This window comes from Scyliorhinus canicula, chromosome 2 (genome assembly GCF_902713615.1).
Source record: "Scyliorhinus canicula chromosome 2, sScyCan1.1, whole genome shotgun sequence".
Taxonomy (NCBI): Eukaryota; Metazoa; Chordata; class Chondrichthyes; order Carcharhiniformes; family Scyliorhinidae; genus Scyliorhinus; species Scyliorhinus canicula.
In genome coordinates, this window is record NC_052147.1 from 162,028,974 (window position 1) to 162,056,763 (window position 27,790).

The following is a 27,790-nucleotide window of genomic DNA, read 5'->3' on the forward strand; positions in this document are numbered from 1 at the left end:
AAGAGAGGGAGAAACTCAGAAAAATTACAATCACCAGCGAAGTGGTATTGAGCGAATTGTTGTGTCTGCGGGCTGACAAATCCACTGGCCCGGATGGACTTCACCCTGACGCCTTGAAAGAAGTGACTAATGAGATAGTTGATGCATTGGCTTTAATTTTCAAAAAATACCTCGATTCGTGGAACGTTCCATTAGATTTGAAAATAGGGAGGGAAACAGAAAGCCCGAATCTACAGGCCAGCTAGCCTGTCACACCAGAGCTTGAACACCCCTATCCTGATGGACCAGGCCAAGACATCCCCTCTAGGTTCTGTGGCGGAACCTGTTATGTCGATGTGATAGACAAGGCAGCAGCCAACTGTTGAATGTAGGATTCTCCGCCAGCTCCTATCAATGCCTGTGACCGGTGAAGCCAGTCAAAAGTGAAAATGTTAGAAGCCATTATTAAAGATATTACAGCAGGCACTTGGAAAAATTCAAGCAGAGTCAACAAGCTTTGTGAAAGGGAAATCATGTTTAACCTATTTATCGGAGTTATTTGAATGAGCCACAAGTGCTATAGATAAAGAAGAACGGTGGATGTACTGTACTTAGATTTCCAGAAGGCATTTGATAAGGTGCTAAATCAAGGCTATTGTGTAAAATAAAAGGTCATGGTGCAAGGGTATCATATTGGCATGGATTGAAGATTGGCTAGCTAACAGCAAAAATGGGTCTTTTTCTGGATGTGACAAGTGGTGTACCACAGGGATCAGTGTGGGGACCCCAACATTTTACAATGTATATAAATGACTTGGATGAATGGACTGAAGGTATGGTTGTTAAATTTGCTGACAACACAAAATGGGTAGGAAAGTGAATTATGAAGAGGACTGAGTAGGTTAGAAAGGAGCAGAGATAGGTTAAGTGAGTGGGCAAAAATTTGACAAATGGAGTATAATGAGGGAAAATGTGAAATTGTCCATTTTGGCAGAAAGAATAAAAAGAAGCTTATTATCTAAATGGTGAGAGATTGCAGAACTCTGATGGACAGAGGGATCTGGCTGTCAAGTCATTTTGGCAGCTGTGGTTGCAAGCCAGAAAGTTTGAATTTCAGGTTGCAACCTGATTAAGTGAATCTGTACTAGTGTGTGTTTAATCTAGAGTCCATCTAGTATTTAAATGTCAAGGAGTGACAAATTCTGAGGAATGAATTGCACAAGCATGCATCAATCAGCCAAAGAATATATAGTTTTTACTTTAAACAGGATAGTGCAACAAGTCGAAGCCCAATTCAAACCCAGTGTATCACAGTCTCACACTATCTCAGGTCATGAGTAAGAAGTAGAGAAGGATAATAAATTTGGCCTTGCTTGTGCCACCCACGCCAAGCAAACAAATATGTGCGGCTTTTAAAATGATACCGTTACATGATTCACCTAAAAGACTCTACCGTGTATATGGATTTTCTGTAAAACCGGCTATAACTGACATCTTTGGAACCTGAAAAGTCTCAACAGTGCTAGAAATCAATATACTTCGCAATATCTTGAATCAGACAACCTGCCTTTGAATATTTAGAAGTTGTTTTGATTAGTATTCGATGGTCATCTGTCTAGGCCAATCTCCAGAATTTGGCACTTTATCAGTTGATTGTGCTTGGTTCACTGTGAGTAAGCTGTCTATTCCTGTTTGTAAATGCTGAGCACTTGGGTTGGGATGACTTTCAAATCCATCAACTTCATTTTTGTTGAATGGAACCTTCCTTCCCCACTTTTCATATCAGTGGCACTGAGTGGAGTAGCTTTTCTAATTCCAGTTTCTTTGCCTTTGGATCAGGCACTTGAGCTTTGTCATTATTTTGCCAGCCCCACAAACAGAGCACCCTCTATGTGTCCCTCTTCCTGGAAGTCTGCTGCACCTCTATATTATAATTGCATAACTCTTCCCCAACCCCTTTAGAGTATTTTAATGCAAGGTGAACTTTAAATCCAGCACTAAGAGAATCATCCCTCAGTACTGAAGGAGTGCTGCACTGTGGGAAATGCCACATTTAAAGTCTGCCCTGCCTACTTTCTGACAAGAACATAAAAGATCCCATAGTATTATTTTAAGGAAGAGCAAAGACGTTAACCCCTGGTACCCTGACTGCTATTTATCTCCCAATCAATATCACTGAAAAACGTTTATCTGATCATTGTCATAGTGCTGCCTGTGGTAGAAGGCTGTGTTTAAATGGGCTGTCATGTTTCCTACAAATAGCGGCACGGTGGCACAGTGGTTTGTACTGCTGTCTCACAGCACCAGAGACCCAGATTCAATTCCGGCCTTGGGTGACTGTCTGTAATTCTCCCCGTGTGTGCGTGGGTTTCCTCCAGGTGCTCTGGTTTCCTCCTGCAATCCAAAGATGTGCAGGTTAGGTGGATTGACTATGCTAAATTGCCTCTTTAGTATCCAAAAAAATATAGATGTGGAGACTACGTTAAGGGGTTATTGGGATAGGTTGGGGGAGTGAGCTTGGTGGAGTGCTCTTTTAGAGGGTCAGTGCAGACTCAATGGGCCGAATGGCCTTTCTACATTGTGGGGATTCTATGAAAAGAAGAATGACTGCACAATAAAAAAAATACTTAATTGGCTTTGTAAATTGCTTAGATTCTGAGATGTGAAAGGCATTATACAATAAGTAAGTCAATTCATCGAATAATCTGAGCAACATTAGCGTATCACTTTTTAAAATCAAAATACTTTTGCACATGTGAGAACAATTAAAAGTCAGACTTTTAATGCCACACTTATTTCTTTCTCCACCCCTAGCTCTGACCCAATTTGGTGTAAATAATAATGTCACTTGATTTGTCTTGGTTTTCTGTATGTGAGGTTTACCATTCAGCTGCCTCAGCTGGTATGGTGCCCCCTAAACAAAAACAGATTTGATTTTAACCATTTGCGTAGCTTATCTACGTTAACCGTGTTTCCTCCTTTAAAACCCTAGTCCATTTGAAGGAATGATTCAATTTGTAGTGCTGAAGAATTGTAACTGGTGGTAGTTTTATTCCAGTTGATTCCTACATAAAGGCTTTGTTCACAGAAAAACTCAACTCCATAACTTTTCGAACAATCAGCCATGTTCAGCAAACTCTTATTCCACATCAAGATTTAATCAACATGTCCTATCTGAAGAGCCACATAATAATGTTTTATTGAGTAAGTAACAAAGGTACCAAAGTTTTAGTTTGATACCTGAAAACCACTTGTGTACTTGCACTTTATGGAAGTAGTATTGTAAAAGTCACTTTTTTAAAGGAGATATGTTGGACGTTTGCTCACATTCTTGTGTGACAAATATACTCATCATGAAGCTATTGTTAAATGATATGCTCCTCCTACATTGGAATAGGCACAAAAGAGTGTGTCGCTCCTACCATAGCTTTCCCGAGCATTTTCCGCATGAGTGGCTAGGTTGTGTTATGACATTTACCTAACATTAATTTGGTGTATCACATTTCTAAGATTTTAAAAAATGGCTGTTGCTGAAAGGTAGGTTTGTAGCCAATTTCCAAATCTCATAGCTGTTCTATTAATTTTATTTTTAAGATGCTTCAAGACGACGTGCCTTTGGTCTTGTTTCTCAAGCATACACCTCAATTAGTGCCGATGATCTCGCAGCCTTTGTGGGACTTCCAGTAGAAGATGCTGTTAAAGGTAGCGTTTTTACTGGTAATCTAAAACAAATACCCAAATATATTTGTGCCCAAAACCAAATATTTCAAAATGGTTAATTTGCCATTGCTGCTCATTGTAAACTTCAGTTCCTCAAGAACTGCTTCATGCATTTGAGTTCTGATCCTGAATATTGCATGATTTGTTCAACATTTTCAAGTATTTGTAAGTGTGAAAATTTAGTTAGTTCCAGATATTTGGGAGTAGATTTTTTAAAATCAAAATTGTTTGTCAAATGTTACATGCTGGATAACATTATAATCATAAGAAATAGGAGGAGGAGCATCTATTTGGTCTATTGAGTCCGCTCTGCCATTCACGAGGATCATGGTTGATCTGACTATGGCGTTCCTTTCACTTTCCTGCCTGTACCTGAAACCCTGACGCCCTTGCCAGTTAAAAATGTTTCTAACTCCACCTTGAATATGTTCAGTGACCCTAGCCTCAATTGCTTGCAGTCTCGCGGCGCCAAGGTCCCAGGTTCGATTCTGGCCCGGGTCACTGTCCATGTGGAGTTTGCACATTCTCCCCGTGTTTGCGTGGGTTTCACGCCCACAACCCAAAGATGTGCAGGGTAGGTGGATTGGCCATGCTAAATTGCCCCTTAATTGGAAAAAATGAATTGGGCACTCAAAATGTATCAAAAAAAGGTTAGAGGAAGGTTTGTAGCAGTGTTCCCCAGCCTCCACTGCTCCCTGTGGAAGAGAGTTCCAAAGACTAAAAGCCCGCTGAGAGAAGAAATTGCTCTTTGTCTCTCTCTTAAACGGGAGATTCCTTGTGTTTAAATTGTGTCTCCTAGTTCCAGATTCCACTGCAAGAGGAAACTGCAAGTCCCCTCAGAATCTTATATGTTTCATAAGGTCACTTCCAATTCCTCTACATGTCAGTGATTATAAGCCCAACCTGCTCAACCTTTCCTCATCAGACAACTCTTTCACCTCAGAAAGCAACCTTGTGCGCCATCTCTGAACTGCTTCCAAAGCAAGTATATGCTTCCTCAGGGAAGAAGAATAAAATTCTCCACAGGACTCCAGGTGTGGTTTCACCAATGTCCTATATAGGTATAGGTATATAGGTAGCAAAACTTCCTTGTTTTTAGACTCTACTTGCATCACTTCACCTCACCCCGGGAAAAAAGGCCAATATCCCAACTGCTTTATTTTCTTGCTGTACCTGCATGAGCATGATGTACAGGGACACCCTTATTCCTCTGTACTACAGCATTCTCCAGTCTCAATTTAAATAATATTCTGCTTTTCTATTCTTTCCAAAGTGGATAATGTCACATTTTCCCACATTGTATTCCATCTGCTGAATTTTTTCTCACTCACTTAAGCTATTTATGTCCCTTTGGAGACTTTTTGCATTCTCCTCACAACATGGTTTGTATTGTCAGCAGATTTGGCTACAATACAGTCAGTCCTTTCTTCCAAGTTATTAATGTAGATTGGAGTTAGTTAAGGCATCACCACTCTGTTTCATAGAACATAGAACAGTACAGAACAGGCCCTTCGGCCCTCAATGTTGTGCCGAGCCATGATCACCCTACTCAGACCCACGTATCCACCCTATACCCGTAACACACCCCCCCCCCCTAACCTTACTTTTATTAGGACACTACGGGCAATTTAGCATGGCCAATCCACCTAACCCGCACATCTTTGGATTGTGGGAGGAAACCGGAGCACCCGGAGGAAACCCACGCACACAGGGGGAGGACGTGCAGACTCCACACAGACAGTGACCCAGCCGGGAATCGAACCTGGGCCCCTGGAGCTGTGAAGCATTTATGCTAATCACCATGCTACCCTGCTGCCCTGCTTCCTGTTAGCTAACTGATCCTCTGTCCATGCTAATATATCATCTCCAATACCATGACATCTTCTGGAGTAACCTTTTATGTGGCACCTGATAAATGCCTTTTGGAAATCCAAGTACACTAAATCTTTATCCACCCTGCTTGTTACATCCTTAAAGAATGCAAATTTGTCAAACATGATTTCACTTTCACAAAACCACACTGACTGCCTAAATGTATTATGCTTTTCTAAATGGCTTATTACTACCTTCTTAATAATGGATTCTAGCTTTTTTTCCAATGATGGGGAGTAATTTCAGACACGTGTTAATTATTCATGCAATAATTCCAGGCTTAGGTATTTATTTCCATTTTCTTTCTTGCTGCAATTCATTGAAGTCCTTAAGTCTTTGACACCATGTATTCCCAAAGCAGCTGGGTGGCGCAGTGGTTAGCACTGCTGCTTTATGGTGCCGAGGACCTGGGTTCAATCCCGGCCCCAGGTCACCATCGGTGTGGAGATTGCACATTCTCCCTGTATCTGCAACCAATAAAGATGTGCAGAGTAGGTGGATTGATCATGCTGTTGCTCATTGTATTCTCTCTTTAATTGGCTCTGTTTATGGCGGTTAATATGGTCGCCTTCCTTAATTCTAATTACGTTTGCTCAAGAGTCGGCAGGTATCTTTCGATACCGCCACAAGGTTCAAAACCGAATACTGATCAAAGACTCGATACACCAGTTAGTAAGTTCGAAATCGATGCTCATTTATTTACACGCACAGTCAAATATACTCATGCACAAAACTCTACCAACTAAACTATCACTACTACTAAAGCCAACACTTAGCTTCGGGCGCCCAGTCAGTCAGAGGAACAATGGCCGTTGTCCGGTTCTGAGGCTGCTGGGGTTGAGCTGGTACGGAATAGCAGCTAAGATCGTCAGTCTCGTAGCGTGCATTGACTTTGGACTTACTTGTTCTGGTGCAGCTGCTAGGCAGGTCTCTCCTCGCTGAGAGCCAAGGCCAAGAGAGCGATTCTCTCATGGGGGCTTCTTCTTATACCCAAAGAGGGCTTTGAGCGGGCCTTGAACTTGGTCCCAATTAATTGGACCGTATATTGATCATCGGTATTGATTTCCTCCAATAAAGGGGTGGGTGACCTGATTGCTGGGCAGGTCCTAGGTGGCCGTTGGCCTGCTTTGTTCTAGTCTCCTCTGGCACCGGGGTGTCTGCTTTAGTATCGTTTACCTAAATGTTACTCTTTTGTCCCCGGAGATGGCTCATTAGTATGGTAATGACTTTGCAGTATCAGTCTTGTCTGGGAGCTACAGCTCCAATCAACAGACAAACCTTGCACCTGCTTGCTTTCTCAGAATTGTCCATTTTCCCTCCATTCTTTGCAAAGTGTCCATTTTGTAATCGGGACGTGGCCACCCCAGGTGGCTACAATGCTAAATTGCCCCTTAATTGGAAAAAATAATTGGGTTCTCTACATTTATAATAAAAAAAATTCCCTCAGCAGCTTCACTTGCCCTTATTATCAAAATATCTAATTAGATGTTTAGATTTTATTCTGCATTTGCTTTTCAAAATCTTAACATCTCAATCAAATGGCCAGCTCACTCTTCGCATTTGAGCTGTCTCCACTGCCCCTGCCCCCCGCAGCCTCACCTCGCCCTGTTCCCGCGGCCTCAGCTCTCCCTGCCACCGCGGCAGGGTTTCTAATCAGATTTAAGGTAATTGGCAAAAGAGCCCAAAGTGAGATCAGCAATTTTTTACATGGTTATCATGTTGAGTAAATACAAGCGTAGACTGGTCAGTGTTTCAGTGCAGTCGGCTCAATGTAACATGAGTTACATGGAATGCACTGCCTCAGGAGGTAATTCTTTAATTTTTATTCTTTAGTTCACTCAATGAAAATCGCTTATTATCACAAGTAGGCTTCAAATGAAGTTACTGTAAAAAGCCCCAATGACTTGAAAGATTTCACATCTGAACAATTATCTAAAATGTATAGATGACAGGTGTCAGTTGAATAAGTTAGTGCCCAGATGCAGTGCGGATACCATCCCTTAACCACATGTAATTAACCTGAACAAAATACCATTGCACTGTGAATCAGAGTTTGGATCTTACATTTCACAGATACATACTACATTTCTAGAATAGAGAAAATATTTAAGAAGCTTTGATATTTAGTTAGCTGTATTTTCAAAGTTATCTTGCCTACTAGCTATGAAATTCAGCATTTAACTCATAGCTTTGTGCTGGATACCATACGATTAAATATTAATTGTGTTTAATTAACTTGAGGTAACAGAGGGTTGATAATGGTAATGCAGTTGATGTAGTGTACATGGACTTCCAGAAGACATTTGATAAAATACCACATAACAGGTTTGTCCTCAAAGTCAGAGATAAAAGGGACAGTGGATAAAAAGTTATAGTGTGTGGCAGCACGGTGGTGCAGTGGGTTAGCACTGTGGCCTCATGGCACCGAGGTCCCAGGTTCGATCCCGGCTCTGGGTCACTGTCCGAGTTGGCACATTCTCCCGTGTTTGCATGGGTTTCGCCCCCTCAACCCAAAAATGTGCAAGCTAGGTGGATTGGCCATGCTAAATTGCCCCTTAATTGGAAAAAATGAATTGGGTATTCTAAATTTATTTTAAAAAGTTGTATAGTGACAGCAAATGGTAAACGGATGGTTTTTGGACTGGAGTAAGTTATACAGTGGTATTCCCGAGTATTCGTCCATGATCTGGATGTACAGAGCACAATTTCAAAATTTGCTGATGAGATGAAATTTGGAATTATTGTGAGCTCTGTGGTGGATAATGATCGACTTCGAGGTGATATAAACAACAGGAATGGTGGACTTGTGGCAGATAAAATTTAATGCAGAGAAATGTAACGTGGTATGTTGAGGTAGGATGAATGAGGAGAGACAATATAAGTAATTTAGTAAATTTCTAAAGCAGGTACAGGAACAGAGAGACTTGCAGGTACAGGTGCTCAAATCAGTTGAAAAGGTAGTTAAAATAGCATGAGGGATCCCAAACATTGTAAATGGAGGCATAAGACTATAAAAATAAGGATGTTCTGATTAACCTTTATAAAATTCTGGCTTGTTCTCCCCATGTCTGCGTGGGTCTCGCCTCCACAACTCAAAAAGATGTGCAGGGTAGGTGAATAGAACATTACAGCGCAGTACAGGCCCTTCGGCCCTTGATGTTGCGCCGACCTGTGAAACCACGAAAGCCCATCTATACTATTCCCTTATCATCCATATGTTTATCCAATGTCCAGTTAAATGCACTTAATGTTGGCGAGTCCACTACTGTTACAGACAGGGCATTCCACACCCTTACTACTCTCTGAGTAAAGAACCTACCTCTGACATCTGTCATATATCTATCTCCCCTCAATTTAAAGCTATGTCCCCTCATGCTAGCCATCACCATCTGAGGAAAACGGCTCTCACTGTCCACCCTATCTAATCCTCTGATCATCTTGTATGCCTCAATTAAGTCACCTCTTAACCTTCTTCTCTCTAACGAAAGCAGCCTCATTAGGGGCAGCAGGGTAGCATGGTGGTTAGCATAAATGCTTCACAGCACCAGGGTCCCAGGTTCGATTCCCGGCTGGGTCACTGTCTGTGTGGAGTCTGCACGTCCTCCCCCTGTGTGCGTGGGTTTCCTCCGGGTGCTCCGGTTTCCTCCCACAGTCCAAAGATGTGCGGGTTAGGTGGATTGGCCATGCTAAATTGCCGTAGTGTCCTAAGGTTAAGGGGGGGGTTGTTGGGTTACGGGTATAGGGTGGATACGTGGGTTTGAGTAGGGTGATCATGGCTCGGCACAACATTGAGGGCCGAAGGGCCTGTTCTGTGCTGTACTGTTCTATGTTCTATGTCCTTCAGCCTTTCCTCATAAGATCTTCCCTCCATACCAGGCAACATCCTTGTAAATCTCCTCTGTACCCTTTCCAATGCTTCCACATCTTTCCTATAATGTGGCGACCAGAACTGCACGCAATACTCCAAATGCTGCCGCACCAGAGTTTTTTGTAACAGCTGCAACATGACCTCATGGCTCCGAAACTCAATCCCTCTACCAATAAAAGCTAACACACCGTACGCCTTCTTCACAATCCTATCAACCTGGGTGGCAACTTTCAGGGATCTATGTACATGGACACTGTGGGCGCGATTCTCCCAAAACGGGAGAAATCGTAAGGCTGGCGTCAAACCCGGGCGGGTTTGACGCCAGCGCGCCCCTTCCCGACCGGGAACCGATTCTGGTCCCCGTTCGGGGCTAGCAGCCCGACGCCGTAAGCTCCGGCATCACGGGCTTAACGAATTTCGTTAAGCCCGCTTGCCGGAGTTAGCGCCGGCTGACGCGTCATATGACGTCAGCCGCGCATGCGCGGATTGGAAGACTCCAACCCGCGCATGCGCGGATGACATCATCGCGTATTTGCGCGAACCCCGCGCATGCGCGGGCCGGGATGCCCCTCAGCCGCCCCGCGAATGGATACTGCGGGGCGGCGGAAGGAGAAATAGTGCGCGGGCATCGGGCCCGCTGCCCGCGATCGGTGCCCACCGATCGCGGGCCCATGGCACCCTTGGCACGGCCGTGGTACTGCCGTGCCAATCGGTGCCATGGTTATAAAAAGCGAGTTGTTCCCGCCGTTTTTACGAACGGCCAGACCAGGTGTGTTTGCCGTTCGTAAAAACAGCGTAAAGGGCTTGGACTTCGGCCCATCTATCAGCTGTGAATCGCTGCCGGCCGTAAAAAAACGGCGGCAGCGATTCGTGTCGGGAGTTGGGCGGGGGGGGGGGGGGGAGAATAGCGGGAGGGCGGGAAAAATGTCGGGAAGGCCCTCCCGCTATTCTCCGACCCGTCGTGGGGGGCGGAGAATCGCGTCCACAGATTTCTGTGCTCATCCACACTACCAAGAATCTTACCATTAGCCCAGTACTCTGTCTTCCTGTTACTCCTCCCAAAATGAATCACCTCACACTTTTCTGCATTAAACTCCATTTGCCACGTCTCAGCCCAGCTCTGCAGCTTATCTATGTCCCTCTGTAACCTGCAACATCCTTCCGCACTGTCCACTACTCCACCGACTTTAGTGTCATCTGCAAATTTACTCACCCATCCTTCTAACCCCTCCTCCAGGATATTTATAAAAATGACAAACAGCAGTGGCCCCAAAACAGATCTTTGTGGAACACCACTAGTAACTGAATTCCAGGCTGAACATTTCCCATCAACCACCACCCTCTGTCTTCTTACAGCGAGCCAATTTCTGATCCAAACTCCTGAATCACCCTGAATCCCATGCCGCTGTATTTTCTGCAATAGCCTACCGTGGGGAACCTTATCAAATGCTTTACTGAAATCCATATACACCACATCAACTGCTTTACCTTCATCCACCTGTTTGGTCACCTTCTCAAAGAACTCGATAAGGTTTGTGAGGTACGACCTACCCTTCACAAAACCGTGTTGATTATCCGTAATCAAATTATTCCCTTCTAGGTGATTATAAATCCTAACTCTTATAAACCTTTCCAATACTTTGCCCACAACAGAAGTAAGGCTCACTGGTCTATAGTTACTGGGGTTGTCTCTACTCCCCTTCTTGAACAAGGGGACAACATTTTCTATCCTCCAGTCTTCTGGCGCTATTCCTGTAGACAATGATGACATAAAGATCAAAGCCAAAGGCTCAGCAATCTCCTCACTAGCTTCCCAGAGAATCCTAGGATAAATCCCATCCGGCCCAGGGGACTTATCTATTTTCACACTTTCCAGAATTGCTAACACCTCCTCCTTATGAACCTCAAGCCCTTCTAGTCTAGTAGCCTGTATCTCAGTATTCTCCTCGACAACATTGTCTTTTTCCTGCGTGAATACTGACAAAAAATATTCATTTAGCGCCTCTCCTATCTCCTCGGACTCCACACACAACTTCCCACTACTGTCTTTGACTGGCCCTACTCTTACCCTAGTCATTCTTTTATTCCTGACATACCTATAGAAAGCTTTAGGGTTATCTTTGATCCTACCTGCCAAAGACTTCTTATGTCCCCTCCTGGCTCTTCTTAGCTCTCTCTTTAGGTCCTTCCTAGCTAACTTGTAACTCTCGAGCGCCCTAACTGAACCTTCACATCTACATAAGCCTCCTTCTTCCTCTTGAAAAGTGATTCAACTACTTTAGTAAACCACGGTTCCCTCGCTCGACCACTTCCTCCCTGCCTGACAGGTACATACTTATCAGGGGCTGGTTTAGCTCACTGGGCTAAATCACTGGCTTTTAAAGCAGGCCAGCAGCACGGTTCGATTCCCGTACCAGCCTCCCCGGGCAGGCACGGAATGTGTTGACTAGGGGCGTTTCACAGTAACTTCATTGAAGCCTACTTGTGACAAGTGATTTTCATTTCATTTTTTCATTTCATCAAGGACACTCAGTAGCTGTTCCATGAACGAGCTCCACATTTCAATTGTGCCCATCCCCTGCAGTTTCCTTCCCCATCCTATGCATTCTAAGTCTTGCTTCATCGCATCATAACTGCCTTTACCCCAGCTAAAAACTCTTGCCCTGCGGTATATACCTATCCCTTTCCATCGCTAAAGTAAACGTAACTGAATTGTGGTCACAATTACCAAAGTGCTCACCTACCTCCAAATCTAGCACCTGTCCTGGTTCATTACCCAGTACCAAATCCAATGTGGCCTTGCCTCTTGTTGGCCTATCTACATACTGTGTCAGGAAACCCTCCTGCACACATTGGACAAAAACGGACCCATCTAAATTACTCGATCTATAGCGTTTCCAGTCAATATTTGGAAAGTTAAAGTTCCCCCATAACAACTACCCTGTTACTTTTGCTCCTATCCAGCATCCATTTTGCAATCCTTTCCTCTACATCTCTGGAACTTAGAACATAGAACATAGAATTTACAGTGCAGAAGGAGGCCATTCGCCCCATCGAGTCTGCACCAGCTCCTGGAAAGAGCACCCTACCCAAGGTTAACACCTCCACCCTATCCCCATAACCCAGTAACCCCACCCAACACTAAGGGCAATTTTGGACACTAAGGGCAATTTATCATGGCCAATCCACCTAACGTGCACATCTTTGGACCGTGGGAGGAAACCGGAGCACCCGGAGGAAACACACGCACAGACGGGGAGGATGTGCAGACTCCACACAGACAGTGACCTAAGCCGGAATCGAACCTGGGACCCTGGAGCTGTGAAGCGATTGTGCTATCCACAATGCTACCGTGCTGCCCCTTTTCGGAGGTCTATAGAAAACTCCCAACAGGGTGACCTCTCCTTTCCTGTTTCTAACCTCAGCCCATACTACATCAGTAGGTGAGTCCTCATCAAAGGTCCTTTCTGCCACCGTAATACTGTGAATGGCCTCTCCCCAGTGTGAACTCACTGGTGTGTCTGCAGACTGGTTAACTGTGTAAATCCATCTCACAGAGGGAGCAGGTGAATGGCCTCCCAGTGTGAATTCGCTGATGTTTCTGCAAGGTGGATAAATCACTGAATCCTTTCCCACACTGAGAGCAGATTGGCCACATTAAATTGCCCCTTAATTGGGAAAAAAACAAATTGGGTATTCTGAATTTATTTTTTAAAAAATAAAGCATTGGTTCGGCCTCAACTAGAGTATTGTGCCCAATTCTAGACACTGCACTTTTGGAAGGATATGACGGCTTTAGAGAGGGGACAGAAAAGATTTGGAAGAATGCTTCCATGGATGAGAGACTTCAGTTATGAGCATACATTGGGGAAGCTGGGTTGATCTCCAAGAAGAGAATGTTGAGAGGAGATTTGATAGAGGTGTTCGAAATCCTGAAGGATCTAGGCCAGGGGTTCCCAAACTGGGAGTCACAACCCCCAATTGGGGCATAGATGTCATATTTGGGGTTCCAAGCTCCCCTTCCTTCAACTGTTGGGAGGAGAGAACTCAGTTTGAAGCACTGATGGGTCAGCCCTGGACTCACTGGATCAATTCCGCCGAATAGCTCGAAGCAGATGCTGAACCCCAAGTGCTCTTTAACTTCAGAAAAAATTGGTAGTGTTGAGTTCGAGTATGCCCAGGATTTGTGTGCACTCACTTGGTGCAGCTAAAATCTGGCAAAGTGTAACTCCATCATACGGCTCAGCAGGGCCAATGAGTGACAGCTTCAAGATTTACTGTGTTTCTGTCTGCCTGTTGTAAAGGGTAGAAGAGGAAAAACAGGAGGTGTCACGAGCCAGAGGACACAGATTTAAGGTTGGCAAAACAATCAAAGGTCACATGAGAGAGCCTTTTTATGCAACAAGTGGTCAGTATCTGGAATGTCCTGCGTGAGATGGTGATGGAGGCTGGTTCAATTATGGTTTTCGAAAGGGAATTGGATGGGGTCACGTGACATGATTGCGGTGGGGGAGGGGAGAGCGGTGACGGCTGTGTTTTCGCGAGCTCCAGCTCTGCTCGTCTTTTAATCCAGCTTTTCATACTGGTGCACATTCCGGCACTGTTTGTGGGTCGTTGCCTTTGCAAGAAAGAGCCAAGATTAAATGCTAAAATACTTGTGGGGGCTGGGGTGGAACCCAGTTTGCAGCGGCGTAGTTTTTTTTTAGAATAGCCAATTCATTTTATCCAATTAAGGGGCAATTTAGCTTGGCCAATCCAGCTACCCTGCACATCTTTGGGTTGTGGGGGAGAAACCCATGCAAACACGGGGAGAAGGTGCAAACTCCACACGAACAGTGACCCAGAGCCGGGATCAAACCTGGGACCTTGGCACCATGGGGCAGCAGTGCTAACCACTACCCACCGTGCTGCCCTGCAGTGGCATAGTTGCTGTTGAGTGGGTCCTCGCCTTGGCGTTGCTGTGTACATAAGACCATAAGACATAGGAGTAGAATAGGGCCACTCAGCCCATCGAGTCTGCTCCACCATTCAATCATGGCTGATATGTTTCTCATCCACATTCTCTTGCCTTCTCACCATAGCCTGATCCCCCTTATAATCAAGAACCTATCTATCTCTGTCTTATAGACAGTCGGTGGCTTGTCCTCCACAACCATCTGCGGCAATTAATTTCACAGATTCACCACCCTCTAGCTGAAGAAATTCCTCCTCATCTCGGCTTTATCGTCCTTCAGTCTGTGCCCTCGGCTTCTGGTTTCTCCAACTAGTGGAAATATCCTCTCCACATTCACTCTATCTAGGCCTCTCAGTATTCTGTAAGTTTCATCGGATGATGGCTGCCAACATAGATGTTTTCTTGGCTGAAAATCTCGGCCCTGCATTGCAATTTGTCAGGGCTCACTTCAAAGAGTTGCGGGGTACATTTATGGAGGCGGATGGGGAGGTTCTTGCGCTTGAGAGAGCACTTTCCTTAGTGAGGACTTGCTTCTGTATTGTCGAGATCTTGCTGCATGGCTTGTCATCCATCCTGACGGATTCGGGAGAAGGGGGCCCTGCAGGGTATATCCCTGGGCCCGGTTCTTGGCAAGAGGTCAAGCCAAGTTTCTAATTGAGTTTGAAAATTGGTTGCTATGTTTCGGTAACCTTGATCTGGAGGCTGGGTGCATCAAATTCGCTAGAATACGAAGTACACTGTCTTCGAGACCAGGGGTCAGTTTGGCTCACAGATCACTGGCACTGGGTTGTCCCGTTCTTGATGTTTGTCGCGAGGGGCTGGAGGTGGTCGAGTTATTCCCCACCCTTCACCCCCCACCTGTCGGGGTCTAGGCTGTGGATCGACTGGGCATTGGTGAGACGGCATGGTGGAAGTAATGGTGTCTCGTGCTTCGATTGTGAGAATCCTTGCGAGAGCCTAAAGCATGCTCATTGATCCTGCTTCAACCTTTGCCTCTGCTTCAACTGATCCGTTTTGGGTTTCTATTTGTAATTTTAGAATTGAATTTAAGAATCCATGTCTTTATCCTTCAACAGCCCAGGCCGACTTTTTATTATCCTGGAGAGGACTGGGTTTCTTCTGACTCTTCCTTCAGGTTAAATTGATCTTTTCTCCTAATTTGGGCCTCTCTCTTTAGCTCTCTTCAGGATTATTGGAACTATTAGAACATCTTGTTTTTATTAGAGCAGGCTGAATTTGGATCAGTATTTGTGGCTGATAGTTAGGGAGGATGGTGGCCCTGCGGTTCCTTTGTCTGATGGTGGTTGCCGTGAGTTGGTTTGGGTGCCCCCTTCCTGGAGGTTTCTTTCTTCTCCCTTTATCTGGCTGAAGATTGTGCTGGTCCTTATCCTGGTCTGGCCCAGTAAAGCCTCCGGTGTCGGGGAGACAGGAGCTGGCCCTTCTTCCCAGCACATCCACTTGATTGGTGTCTAGATGGTTCTTCTCCTGGGCTAGGTTCCCCTCCTGGCTCGGGCTGTATAATTATCTTTTCCCTTTTTGTGTGAGTGGGGCGGTGTACTTCTCTGGATAGGGTTGGGGGAGGTGCTGGCTCGACTGGAAGCCAGTGTCCAGTGGTGTACCACAGGGATCTGTGCTGACTCCCCTATTGTTTGTCATTTATATAAATGACATATATGACAATATAGGGGGTAGGTTCAGTAACTTTGCGGATGAGACAAAGGGTGCGATTCTCCAGCCTCGTTACGCTCTCGCTCAAAAGAAATGAGGCCGGTAAATAGCGGGCGAGGCCAAAAACGAGAACACTGCCAGATGGCAAACAGTTTGTGATATGGCCTGCTCCCGTATGCGAAATCAGCATCTTGCCATAGCGTGGCGAGAAACCAATTATCACCACTAAAGCTCTGTTTCCATACAAATAACAGGAGCCAGCCAGTACCCAATGGCCTCCTGTCATTCAACGGCCTCCCCAGCAAGTGTTCACGCTGGTGCCGATTAGTACTCCTTTTGAAAAACGTGAACCTGGTGGAAGGGCTTCTATGGGGAGCCAAGGAGGTGAGTAGCCATCTTTCCTCACAGACAAAGGGCCCGGGGGCATTGGGCTTGCTGCACCTGTGCTCGGCGGGGCGTGGGGGAGCCTCTGCAGGGGTGGGTCGTGAGGGGAGATGGAGGGTAAGTGGTGGGGGCGCAACCATTCATGGCACAACCATGCCATCCCCTGGATCATGTGTACCCGTTCCGGGGGCAACCCTTGTCCCTGCCCCACTGACCACCCATTACCCCCATCGACTGGCCTCTGGTTATGTGGCTTAAGGCTATAGCCTCGAGGGAATTGGCAGTCATGGTTAAGTGAGCACTTCACATAACCCAAGTGGATTCCCGTGGGTGGCCGGACCATGTAGCATGTGGGAATTATTGCGTTGCATCCTAATCAGACCGGTATGCCTGGACGCTGTGCTGGAACACTGCGGGATGCAACACCACACATGCAGCAGCCAACATCCAAATACCAAGGAGATGGGACACAGCTCTGAGAACATGTCCACGGGTGGAGGGTGGGTGAGTGCCACGGGGAGAGGGAAATGCCTGGAGAGATGGGCCAAGGATTCGGAGGTCAGCCTGCATTGCGGAAGAAAGTGATAAGAGGCGTCATAACGGTTGTGCACAAGGGTGTTTAATGTGTCATTCAATTCCCCACTCTCCCGATGATGCCAAACCCCACCGCTTCCCCCGGTTCCTCAGTGAGCATCTATGTGCTTGGCCTTCCTAGCTCTACCACTACGTCAGGGTGTCTCCCCAGGATGTACATCAGAGTTGGAGGCAGCAAGCTGTTTACCTCATCCCTCTGGCTGGCGTCCTCTGGGGGCTCTGAGGCCAGAAGGCCTCGGTGCACTTGTCAGCAGCACATGCACAGCCGTGCGGCCTGTCTCGTGTGCTGACTGTGAGAAGTGGCCTCATCAGAGGGGTGGACCCCAAGGGAGCTTGTGGCAACTATCCCCACTCCGCGAGGCGGGTCTGTATTGGCACTCAGCACTCCCTCCTCCTGATTAGGGCCCTAGGGTTCATCTTGAGCCCCATCTGCCCCTGCATCATCTGGCTCTGCCAGCCCTGGTGGTCCACCGTCGTCCGCACCATCGTGTCAACATCCTCGCCGATGTTCCTCGGTGACTGACATGTCCGCAGCGCCTCGGCAATGCCCGTCTGCGAGTCTGACAAGCTCTGCAGCACCTTGGCCATTCCCATCTGAGAGCGGGACATGTCCGGCAAAACCTCATCAAGGCCAGCCTGGTACTGCGTGTAACCCCCAGTGAGCTAGACATTCTGCCAATACCCTCAGCCATGGCCATTACTGACTGCGCAAGACCTTGGACACCTTCACTAATAGTGCCGATGTCGTGCACCAGGCTCTCCACTGCGATTGCCACCCTTGCAGTGTTGGCCTCAATGCCACGAATTGCCAGTAACATCTCCTGTGCCCGTAGCCTCTAGGACCCCTCCAAGAGGCTATGGAACTGCTGGAGGGATGCTGCACCTCCCTCTCAATGTCCCGGTTGCTCCCTATCGTCTCCATCAGCTCTGAGTAACCCTGTTCCACAGGCTCAGCATCAGACTGGGACCCAGCTGGGTCCTGGGATCCAGCAGCCCTCCGACTGCTGTCTCGCCTGGGGGTTCCTGCCTCCATCTGATGTACATCAGCAGAGTAATGCTCACCAGATTGCGCCCCAGAAGCCTGACCACTAACATTTCCCTTCAAGGTGTGTATATCTGTGCTGGTGGAGGGTGGGACAACGGCTGTCATCTTGGGTCTTGCATGCCATCGCTTGTCTGGGCCCTCTCCCGGTGATAATGGAAGAGCTTTTCCTGGGGTCACACAGAGTTGGCATCATTAGCCACACGTGTCGTTCACAGTGGTGAGGGGGGGGGGGCGGGGTGGTGTGAAGGGAAGGTTGGGTGGGGTTGAAGGGGGAGGGAATGTGTGGTGATATGCCTCTGGACTATATAATAGTTGGAAGGTGTGAAACCTCCAACCAGCAGGTGGCGGTACAAACACACCATGCATCGCTAGACTACGGTCATGTGACATGTGACTCCGATATAAAGGGAGACACATCTGGCCATCTTCAGAAGAGGATTGACAGAGTAATGAGACATACATGTGAATGTTCAGTGCTCGGTGCAAGTTCCAGAGGAGTAGTTAGCAGACTCCCATGATGATATGCTCTGTATCAGATTGCTATCTTACCACACGGGACACGATAAAAGATTCTGGTTTGGACTAGTTGAAGTGTTTGCTGAGTTCCTTCGTGAAGTACAAAGGACCAAACAATAGGGTACCAAGAGTGTTGAGGATTTAAAAATAGCAATGGCAGTGATAATGTTAGGCATTCGGTTTGAAGATCAGTCTGGTGAACTGCAACCTGAGGCGATCCAATGCGTGAAAAAATGTTGAAGCTAGAGATGGATGGACTGAGGGCCCTCCACCAGCTTCAGATATCCAGTAACGTAGGTGAGAACTGGTGGCTGTTCAAACAGCAGTTTGAACTTTAGGTTGTGGCTGTGTGCCTACAGGCCCAGCCTGATGACAGGTGAATCGCGTTGCTGCTAACGGTAACAGGTTCACAAGCGCTCAAACTGTATAACTCCTTTGTGTCTGATAATGGGATAGGTGACAAGAAATTTGCTGAAGTGATGAAGCACTTCGATAAGCATTGTTTCCCTAAGAAGAATGAAAAGTTTGAGCGCTATATGTTCTGTATGCGTACCCAGAGACCTGGCGAATCATTTGACAGTTTAGTCACGGACTTGAGGCTGAATGCCCAGTCATGCAACTTCAGTGACCTGAAATCTTTGTTAATCCGCAACCAAATTGTCTTTGGTTTTCTTGATGATAAGCTTCCGGCGATATTATTGCGGGAGGAAGATTTGATGATCGAAAAGGCAGTGAAGATTTGCCTTGTGAGCAAGATTGCTGAACAAAGAATAGGCGCACTCTGCTGAAATGATTTTGGCACCAACGTGGAAGAAGAAGCCAGCATCATTAGTGCTCTGACGGACGTCATGAAGAAACGTGATGCGGGCGGCCATTCTAAGCAGCCGACAGGAGCCGCCATCTTGTGCCAAAAATGTACCACTCGTCATGCCCCACGGCAATGTCTGGCCTTTGGAAAAGTTTGTTCCAGGTGCGGCCATATTGGGCACTTCACAAAACAATGTTTTGCACGTTCCACCTTGGACCATGCACGAGTGGTTCATGCAGTAAATGAACACGGAAGAACAGCTTTTCATCAATCTCAGTGTGGCGAGAAACCAGAAAACTCTGAAAAACAAAGATGAAAGCAAAATTGAAACAACGAATGAAGATAATAAGAATGCTCCGAAAACCTATCACATTCGTACTAAAATCGAAGGTACGCTCAAATGTTGCCTTTATTGGGATTTTGACCGTAAAGCGATGGCCAACCTCGTGAGTTGACTTTGCAAAAGCTAAACGTGCAGCGGGACTTTGCTGATCAGCCAGAGTTCATTCTCATTCACATTGTACACATGGATGGGAACTCGGTACTTGGGTTAAAATCATGTGAATCCTTGAATCTAGTCGAGCGGCTATATATCCTAGAAGATAGCTGGTCACCTGAGCACAGTGAGTCACTGCAAGGCATTATGGTGTGCATGGTGTATGAGTGCCATGATGTGGAGATGCCAGCGTTGGACTGGGATGCGCACAGTATGATATGCCATGGGGCTATATCATAGTTGGAAGGTGTGAAACTTCCAACCAGCAGGTGGCGGTACAGACACACCATGTGGTCTCTAGACTAAGATCATGTGACGTGTGACACAGATATAACAGGAGACACATCCGGCCATCTTCAGAAAAATGTTGAGACTTCCGGTTGCGGCTATGACTAGCTGAGCCGCACATTTGGAAGCTCCTGCGACAAAGGTGTTTTCGGGCCATTTGGAGGGCCCCAACGGTGCTGAAAAGACGAATCCCGGTGGGGGAAGGTCCCCTGAGGAGAACTAGACCGATTTTATGGTCGGTACTCGGAGTGGAGCGGCAAGAAAAGTGGCAGCAGCTCCCCAAAAAAAGCGGGGGAAGAAAATCAAAATGGCGGCCGGCGGCGCACCGGAGGAATGGAGGAAATGGGCGGAGGAGCAGCAGGCCGCTCTCCTCCGTTTTTTCACGGAGCTAAAAGTGGAGCTCTTAGGGTCCATGAACGCGACGACCACCAGGTTGGTGGGAGCCCAGGCGACCCAAGAGGCGTCGATCAGAGAGCTGCAGCAGGAGTTGACCGCGAGGGAGGAGGAGGCCACGGTCCTCGGGGCGAAGGTGGAGGTGCACGAGGCACTCCACCTGAAGTGGCAGAGCCGTTTCGAGGAGCTGGACACTCGGATGAGGAGGAAAAATTTGAGGATCCTGGGCCTAGAAGAAGGCCTGGAGGGGTCGGATCTCCCGAGATATGTTGCGGAGATGCTGAGCTCCCTGATGGGGGAAGGGGCCGGTCCTGCGCCCCTGGAGCTGGAAGAGGCATACCGGGTCATGGCCAGGAGGCCTAAGGCAAACGAGCCCCCGAGGGCGGTGCTGGTGCGGTTCCAGCGGCTATGTGATCGGGAGAAAGTCCTGGGGTGGGCAAAAAGGGAGAAAAGCAGTAAGTGGCAGAACTCGACGGTAAGGGTGTACCAGGACTGGAGTGCGGAGGTGGCAAAGCGGCGGGCCCGGTTCAACCGGACGAAGGCGGTGCTACACGCGAAGAGGATCAAATTTGGAATGCTGCAGCCGGCGCGCTTGTGGGTCACCTACAAGGACCAACATCATTATTTTGAGTCCCCAGAGGAGGCCTGGACCTTTGTACAAGAAGAAAAGCTGGACATGAACTAAAACCTGGGAGCACCGGCAGTCATAGCCGCCTGGGTACTCTTGATTGAGCAAGTGGCCCTTATCTTTTCAGGCCAGGTCGGAGCTGGGTAACAGTTTCTTGGATTGTTTGGCTTTTCTTGAACGTTTGACTTTTTGAATATCTTGAGGGTTTCGTGTTGTTTGGTGTTTCTGTATATTTGAACTGTTGAAATTTCTATTGCGGGTCGTTTTCTTCTTATGGTGTGTTTCTTCCCGTTTCCAACTTCCCTTAGTCATTTACCCTTTTTACCCCTTTTTCTTCGGGTGTTTGGTCCCCTTTTTTTTTTTTGTTTTTTTTTTTTCCTTCTCTGGTTATGGTTATCTGTGGTTATTTATACTGTTTGATGGAGGGTGATGGTTAAGCACATTGTTAGTTGATAGCTATTTAATTATTTTGTTATTTAAGTATGTAGTTAAGTATTTATGTATTTAGTTGCTATGGGGTATTTATATTGTTAAGTTGGGAAGACGGGACGGGGGGGAGTGGGTTGATCATGCGGGTTTATCTCTGGGGTTTTAAGGGGATCCTTCACGGGCGTGGATGGGGATGGGGGGGAGTGGAAGATGGCGGGGCGGGGTGTGGCCGGGCGAAAGCGCGGGCTTTCCTCTGTTTTTCCCGCGCGCGGGATGGAGGAGAGAGGAGGGGAGAAGAGTGGGGAGTGGCCAGTAATGGCGGCCTTTCCCGCGCTGGAGCGGGGTCAGAGTGGAATGGTGGGGGGGGGGGGGGGGGGAGGCCCCTCCCCCCCCCTCGAACCGGGAGGAGTCGGAGTGTGGCAGGAGCAGCCGGGTCAGCGGAGATCAGCTGACTCTCGGGAGTACGATGTTGGGCACATCGCGGCTAGGAGGGGTCCTAGCCGGGGGGGGGGGGGGGGGGGGGGGGGGCATCGCTATGGGAAACGGGTCAGAAAGGGAGGGATGACCCGGGGCGAGCAAGGGACAGAACATGGCTAATCGACAGGGAGCAGGGACGGGTCGCCCAGCGATCCGATTGATTACGTGGAATGTAAGGGGGCTGAATGGGCCGGTTAAAAGATCAAGGGTCTTCTCGCACCTGAAGGGACTGAAGGCTGATGTAGCGATGTTGCAGGAGACTCACTTGAGGGTAGCAGATCAGGTCCGCCTGAGAAGGGGGTGGGTGGGACAGGTGTTCCACTCAGGCTTGGATGTCAAGAACCGGGGGGTGGCGATTCTGGTGGGAAAGAGGGTATCGTTCGTGGCGGCAGAAGTGGTGGCAGACAAGGAGGGCAGGTATGTGATGGTGAGGGGTAGGTTGCAGGGAGAGAATGTGGTGCTGGTGAATGTGTATGCCCCGAATTGGGACGACGCGGGCTTTATGAGGCGCCTGCTGGGCCTCATCCCGGGACTGGAGGCAGGGGGCCTGATCATGGGAGGGGACTTTAATACGGTGTTGGACCCTGGGCTGGATAGATCGAGTTCCAGGACGAATAGGAGGCCGGCAGCGGCAGAGGTGTTAAGGGGGTTTATGGAGCAGATGGGAGGGGTAGACCCATGGAGATTTGGTAGGCCTAGGGCGAGGGAGTATTCTTTTTTCTCCCACGTCCACAGAGTGTACTCCAGAATAGACTTTTTCGTATTGAACAGGGGGCTGATACCGAGAGTGCAGGACACGGAGTACTCGGCCATTGCGATATCGGACCATGCACCACATTGGGTGGACGTGGAATTGGGGGAGGCGCGGGATCAGCGCCCGTTGTGGCACCTGGATGTGGGGCTGTTGGCGGACGAAGATGTGTGCAGAAGGGTTAGAACGGGCATTGAGAACTATCTGGGTACGAACGACACGGGTGAGGTGCAGGTGGGGACGGTCTGGGAGGCCCTGAAAGCAGTGATTAGAGGAGAGCTGATCTCCATAAGGGCACACAGAGAGAGGAAGGAGAGGCAGGAAAGGGAGAGGCTGGTGGGGGAGCTCCTAGAAGTAGATAGGAAATATGCGGCGGCACCAGAGGAGGGGCTATTGAGGGAGCGGCGCAGTTTACAGGCCAGGTTCGACCTACTGACCACTAGGAAGGCGGAGACGCAGTGGAGAAGGGCGCAGGGTGCGGCGTATGAGTACGGGGAAAAGGCGAGCAGGATGCTGGCACACCAGCTTCGTAAGCGAGATGCAGCCAGAGAGATTGGGGGAGTGAGAGAGAGGGGTGGGGACGTAGTGCAGAAGGGGCAAGAGGTGAATAGGGTCTTCAGGGACTTCTACAGGGAATTGTATAGGTCTGAACCGCCGAAGAGGAAAGGGGGAATGGAGAACTTTCTCGACAAATTGAGGTTCCCAAAGGTACAGGAGGAGCTGGTAGAAGGGTTGGGGGCGCCGATAGAGCTGCAGGAGCTAATTAAAGGGATAGGCCAGATGCAGGCGGGGAAGGCGCCGGGGCCGGATGGGTTCCCGGTGGAGTTTTACAGGAAATTTGTGGACTTAGTGGGCCCAGTGCTGGTGAGAGCCTTTAATGAGGCGCGCGATGGGGGGGTTTTGCCCCCAACAATGTCGCAGGCCCTGATCTCCTTGATTTTGAAGCGGGACAAGGACCCGGTCCAGTGCGGGTCCTACAGGCCTATCTCCCTCTTAAATGTAGATGCCAAGCTGTTAGCAAAGGTCCTGGCAACCAGGATAGAGGATTGTGTGCCAGGGGTAATCCATGAAGACCAGACGGGGTTCGTGAAGGGACGCCAACTTAACACAAATGTCCGGAGATTGTTAAACGTGATCATGATGCCGGCAGTGGAGGGGGAGGCGGAGATAGTGGTAGCGCTAGATGCGGAGAAGGCATTCGATAGGGTGGAGTGGGAATACTTGTGGGAAACGTTGGAAAGGTTTGGGTTTGGGGAGGGATTTATCAAGTGGGTAAAGCTGCTCTATTCGGCCCCGATGGCGAGTGTGGTAACAAACGGGAGGAGGTCAGAATATTTTGGGCTCCATCGAGGTACTAGGCAGGGATGTCCCCTATCCCCCTTACTCTTTGCATTAGCGATTGAACCGTTAGCAATGGCACTGAGGGGTTCAGGGGGGTGGAGGGGACTGACAAGGGGGGGGGAGGAGCATCGGGTCTCGCTCTATGCGGATGACCTGTTGCTGTATGTGGCAGACCCGGAGGGGGGAATGCCGGAGGTTATGGAAATACTAGCGGAGTTCGGGGACTTTTCGGGATATAAATTAAATCTGGGGAAAAGTGAGGTCTTTGTAATACACTCGGGAGGCCAGGGGGAGGGAATTGGGAGGCTCCCCTTCAAAAGAGCAGTAAAAAGTTTCAGGTACTTGGGGGTGCAGGTGGCAAAGAACTGGGGGACCCTCCACAAGCTGAACTTTTCTAGGCTGGTGGAACAGATGGAGGAGGAGTTTAAGAGGTGGGACATGGTGCCGCTGTCGCTGGCAGGGAGGGTGCAGTCAGTTAAAATGACGGTCCTCCCGAGGTTCTTGTTTTTGTTCCAGTGTCTGCCCATCTTCCTCCCTAGGGCCTTTTTCAAGAAGGTAACGAGTAGTATCATGGGGTACGTATGGGCACATGGCACCCCTAGAGTTAGAAGGGTCTTTTTGGAGCGGGGTAGGGATAGTGGAGGGTTGGCGTTACCCAATCTTTCAGGATATTACTGGGCGGCAAATGCATCGATGGTACGAAAGTGGAGGGGAGGGGGCAGCTTGGAAGCGTATGGAGAGGGCGTCCTGTGGCAACATAAGCTTAGGGGCACTGGTAACGGCACCAGGGCCGCTCCCTCCCGCGAGGTATACCACGAGCCCGGTGGTGGCGGCCACCCTCAAGATCTGGGGGCAGTGGAGGCGACACAGGGGGGAAGTGGGGGGTTTGATAAGGGCACCACTAAGAGGGAACCACAGATTTGCACCGGGAAATACAGGAGGGGGATTTCTGAGCTGGCAGAGGGTGGGCATTAGGCAACTGAAGGACTTGTTTATTGAGGGGAGGTTTGCGAGCTTGGGAGAGCTGGAGGAGAAATTCGGGCTCCCCCCGGGGAACACGTTCAGGTACCTCCAAGTGAAGGCATTTGCCAGACGACAGGTAGAGGGGTTTCCCGTGCTTCCCGACAGGGGGGCGAGTGATAGGGTGCTATCAGGGGTCTGGGTCGGGGAGGGGAAGATCTCGGACATTTATAAGATTATGCAGGAGGTGGAGGAGGTACCAGTAGTGGAGTTGAAAGACAAGTGGGAGGTAGAGCTGGGGGAACAGATAGAGGATGGGACATGGGCAGACGCCCTAGAGAGGGTCAACTCGTCGTCGTCATGTGCGAGACTGAGTCTTATTCAATTTAAGGTACTGCATAGAGCCCACATGACGGGGACAAGGATGAGTCGGTTTTTCAGGGGTGAAGACAGGTGTGTCAGATGTTCGGGAAGCCCTGCGAATCATGCACACATGTTTTGGGCATGTCCGGCACTGGAGGAGTTCTGGAAGGGGGTGGCAGGGACGGTGTCGAGAGTGGTGGGGTCCAGGGTCAAGCCAGGATGGGGACTTGCGATCTTCGGGGTTGGGGTGGAGCCGGGGGTACAGGAGGCGAGGGAGGCTGGAATATTAGCCTTTGCGTCCTTGGTGGCTCGCAGGAGGATCTTGATTCAGTGGAGGGACGCAAGGCCTCCAAGTGTTAACACCTGGTTAAACGACATGGCAAACTTCATCCAATTGGAAAGAATCAAATTCGCCCTGAGAGGGTCGGTGCAGGGGTTTTTCAGGCGATGGCAACCCTTCCTGGACCTCTTAGATCAGAGATAGATACTGGGGTCGTGACAGCAGCAACCCGGGAGGGGAGGGGAGGGCGGGAGGGAGGTGGGGGGGGAGGGGAGGAGGGGGGGGGGGGGGGGGGAGGGGGGATAACAACGAAGGAAACACGGTATCGGTGGTGTCACGGGCAAGGCCTGCCCGAGGACACTGCCAGAAACGACAAGATGGTCTGGCGGCCGGTTCGTCGGCGGGGGGGGGGGGGCGCGCGGGTAGGGGGTGGGGGGGGATTCTTGTTAAGTAGGGGGGTTTGACTTTGTTTTGATATAATTCAAATGTAGGGGGGGTTAAAATGTTTGTACTCTGAAAAATTTCTTCGATTAAAAAGTATTTAAAAAAAAAAGAAAAATGTTGAGAGGGTAATCAGACATACATGCGAATGGTCAGTGCTAGGTGCAAGTTCTAGAGGAGTAGTTAGCAGACTCCATGATAACGTGCTCTGTATCAGATTGCTATCTTACCACACAAGACGTAGTAAAAGATTCTGGTTTGGATAAGTCAAAGTGTTTGGTGAGTTCCTTCGTGAAATACAAAGGACCAAACAAAACAGGGTGGAGGGAGGGTTGGGGGGTTAGCTGCCCCATGGGGTTGGACAAGTCTTCGGGGAAGGTGGGGAACCGTTGGTGTTGCCCGGTGTAGGTCGTTGACATTTCCGGCACTGGAGGCCAGTCCTCCTGGTCACAGACACCGCCACCTCGTCAGGCTGCATTGTCGCTGACCCTCTGGGATCCTTGGGGAACAGGACATCCCTCCTGTCCTCCACCACGTTTAGCAGCCTCCCCAGGTCAGCGTCCCCGAATCTTGGGGCTGGTCTCCTCGGCGCCATTGTTACAAGCTGGCTGGTGTTGGCTGAGCAAATGCAGCTTAATTGCTGCTCGACCTTGTTAGTTCCCATACCAGCCTCCCTGGACAGGAGCCGGAATGTGGCAACTAGGGGCTTTTCACAGTAGCTTCATTGAAGCCTACTCGTGACAATAAGTGATTTTCATTTTCATTTTTTCTTTTCATTAGTTAGGGGTTGGCAAGCGTTCATTTGCGGTGAGAAGCCTGTGAGGCCTCGCAAAGTGGACCTGGATTGTGGTTAAGTTGCGTTGCTTTGTAATTTCCCCTCAGCACTGAGGTTTTTGTGCATTTTCTTTTGTTTCTTGTGGAGCTGGGTTTGATGAATCCGCTCTGGGTCTGATATCCAAAGGAGATGGCTGTGATGGGTCATTGATGCCTATTGCACTGCCAGGGCTGGGGGCATTGTATGTTGATATACACCCGATCTTGCAGGAATTTATCCTGACCTAAAAGAATTGTAGCCCTGCATTCTGTGGGAGGGTGTGCACTGTTTTATCATTCTTTATGATCTTATCCTGTTTTTCCCTCGGTCCTTGGTGGGGTCATGAAAGCATTCAGTTTTGTCTAATGATTGCACTTCTCGCGTTCAATTCTGTGCTCATGTATGTTGAGCCATTTTTCGTTTCTTTTTATTTTATGGTGTTATTTTGTAACTTTGTGTCACTTTCTAAAATGTTAAATCCTAATGAATATACTTCCAAAAAAAAAGGCTTGGATAATCACCTGGAGATAAATTTGTGACATTACCAGAAGAGGGTGGGGAAGTGGACTAGCTGAATTGCCCTTGCAGAGAGCCAGCGTGGACTCAACAGGCCGAATGGCCTTCTCCTGTACTGTAACCATCCTGTGTAAAATGTGGAAAGAGCTGAAATTAAATCATATAATTGAGATGTCTTAAACACTACATAGTTGCTTGTAAAAAC

General features: G+C 48.5%; 1 protein-coding gene across 3 annotated transcripts in view; it reads left to right on the plus strand.

The window, feature by feature from the left end:
• cops8 (COP9 signalosome subunit 8) overlaps positions 1 to 27,790 on the plus strand; it is a 51,490-nt gene that overhangs the window by 22,599 nt on the left and 1,101 nt on the right. The window contains exon 5 of one of the 3 annotated variants that reach the window (XM_038788340.1): positions 3,574 to 3,696. The exons of 1 other annotated variant lie outside the window; for it this stretch is intronic. In XM_038788340.1, coding sequence (XP_038644268.1) covers positions 3,574 to 3,696 — 123 coding nt within the window. The remainder of the gene's footprint in view (positions 1 to 3,573; positions 3,697 to 27,790) is intronic. One more of the 3 variants, XM_038788343.1, reaches the window with a different exon arrangement.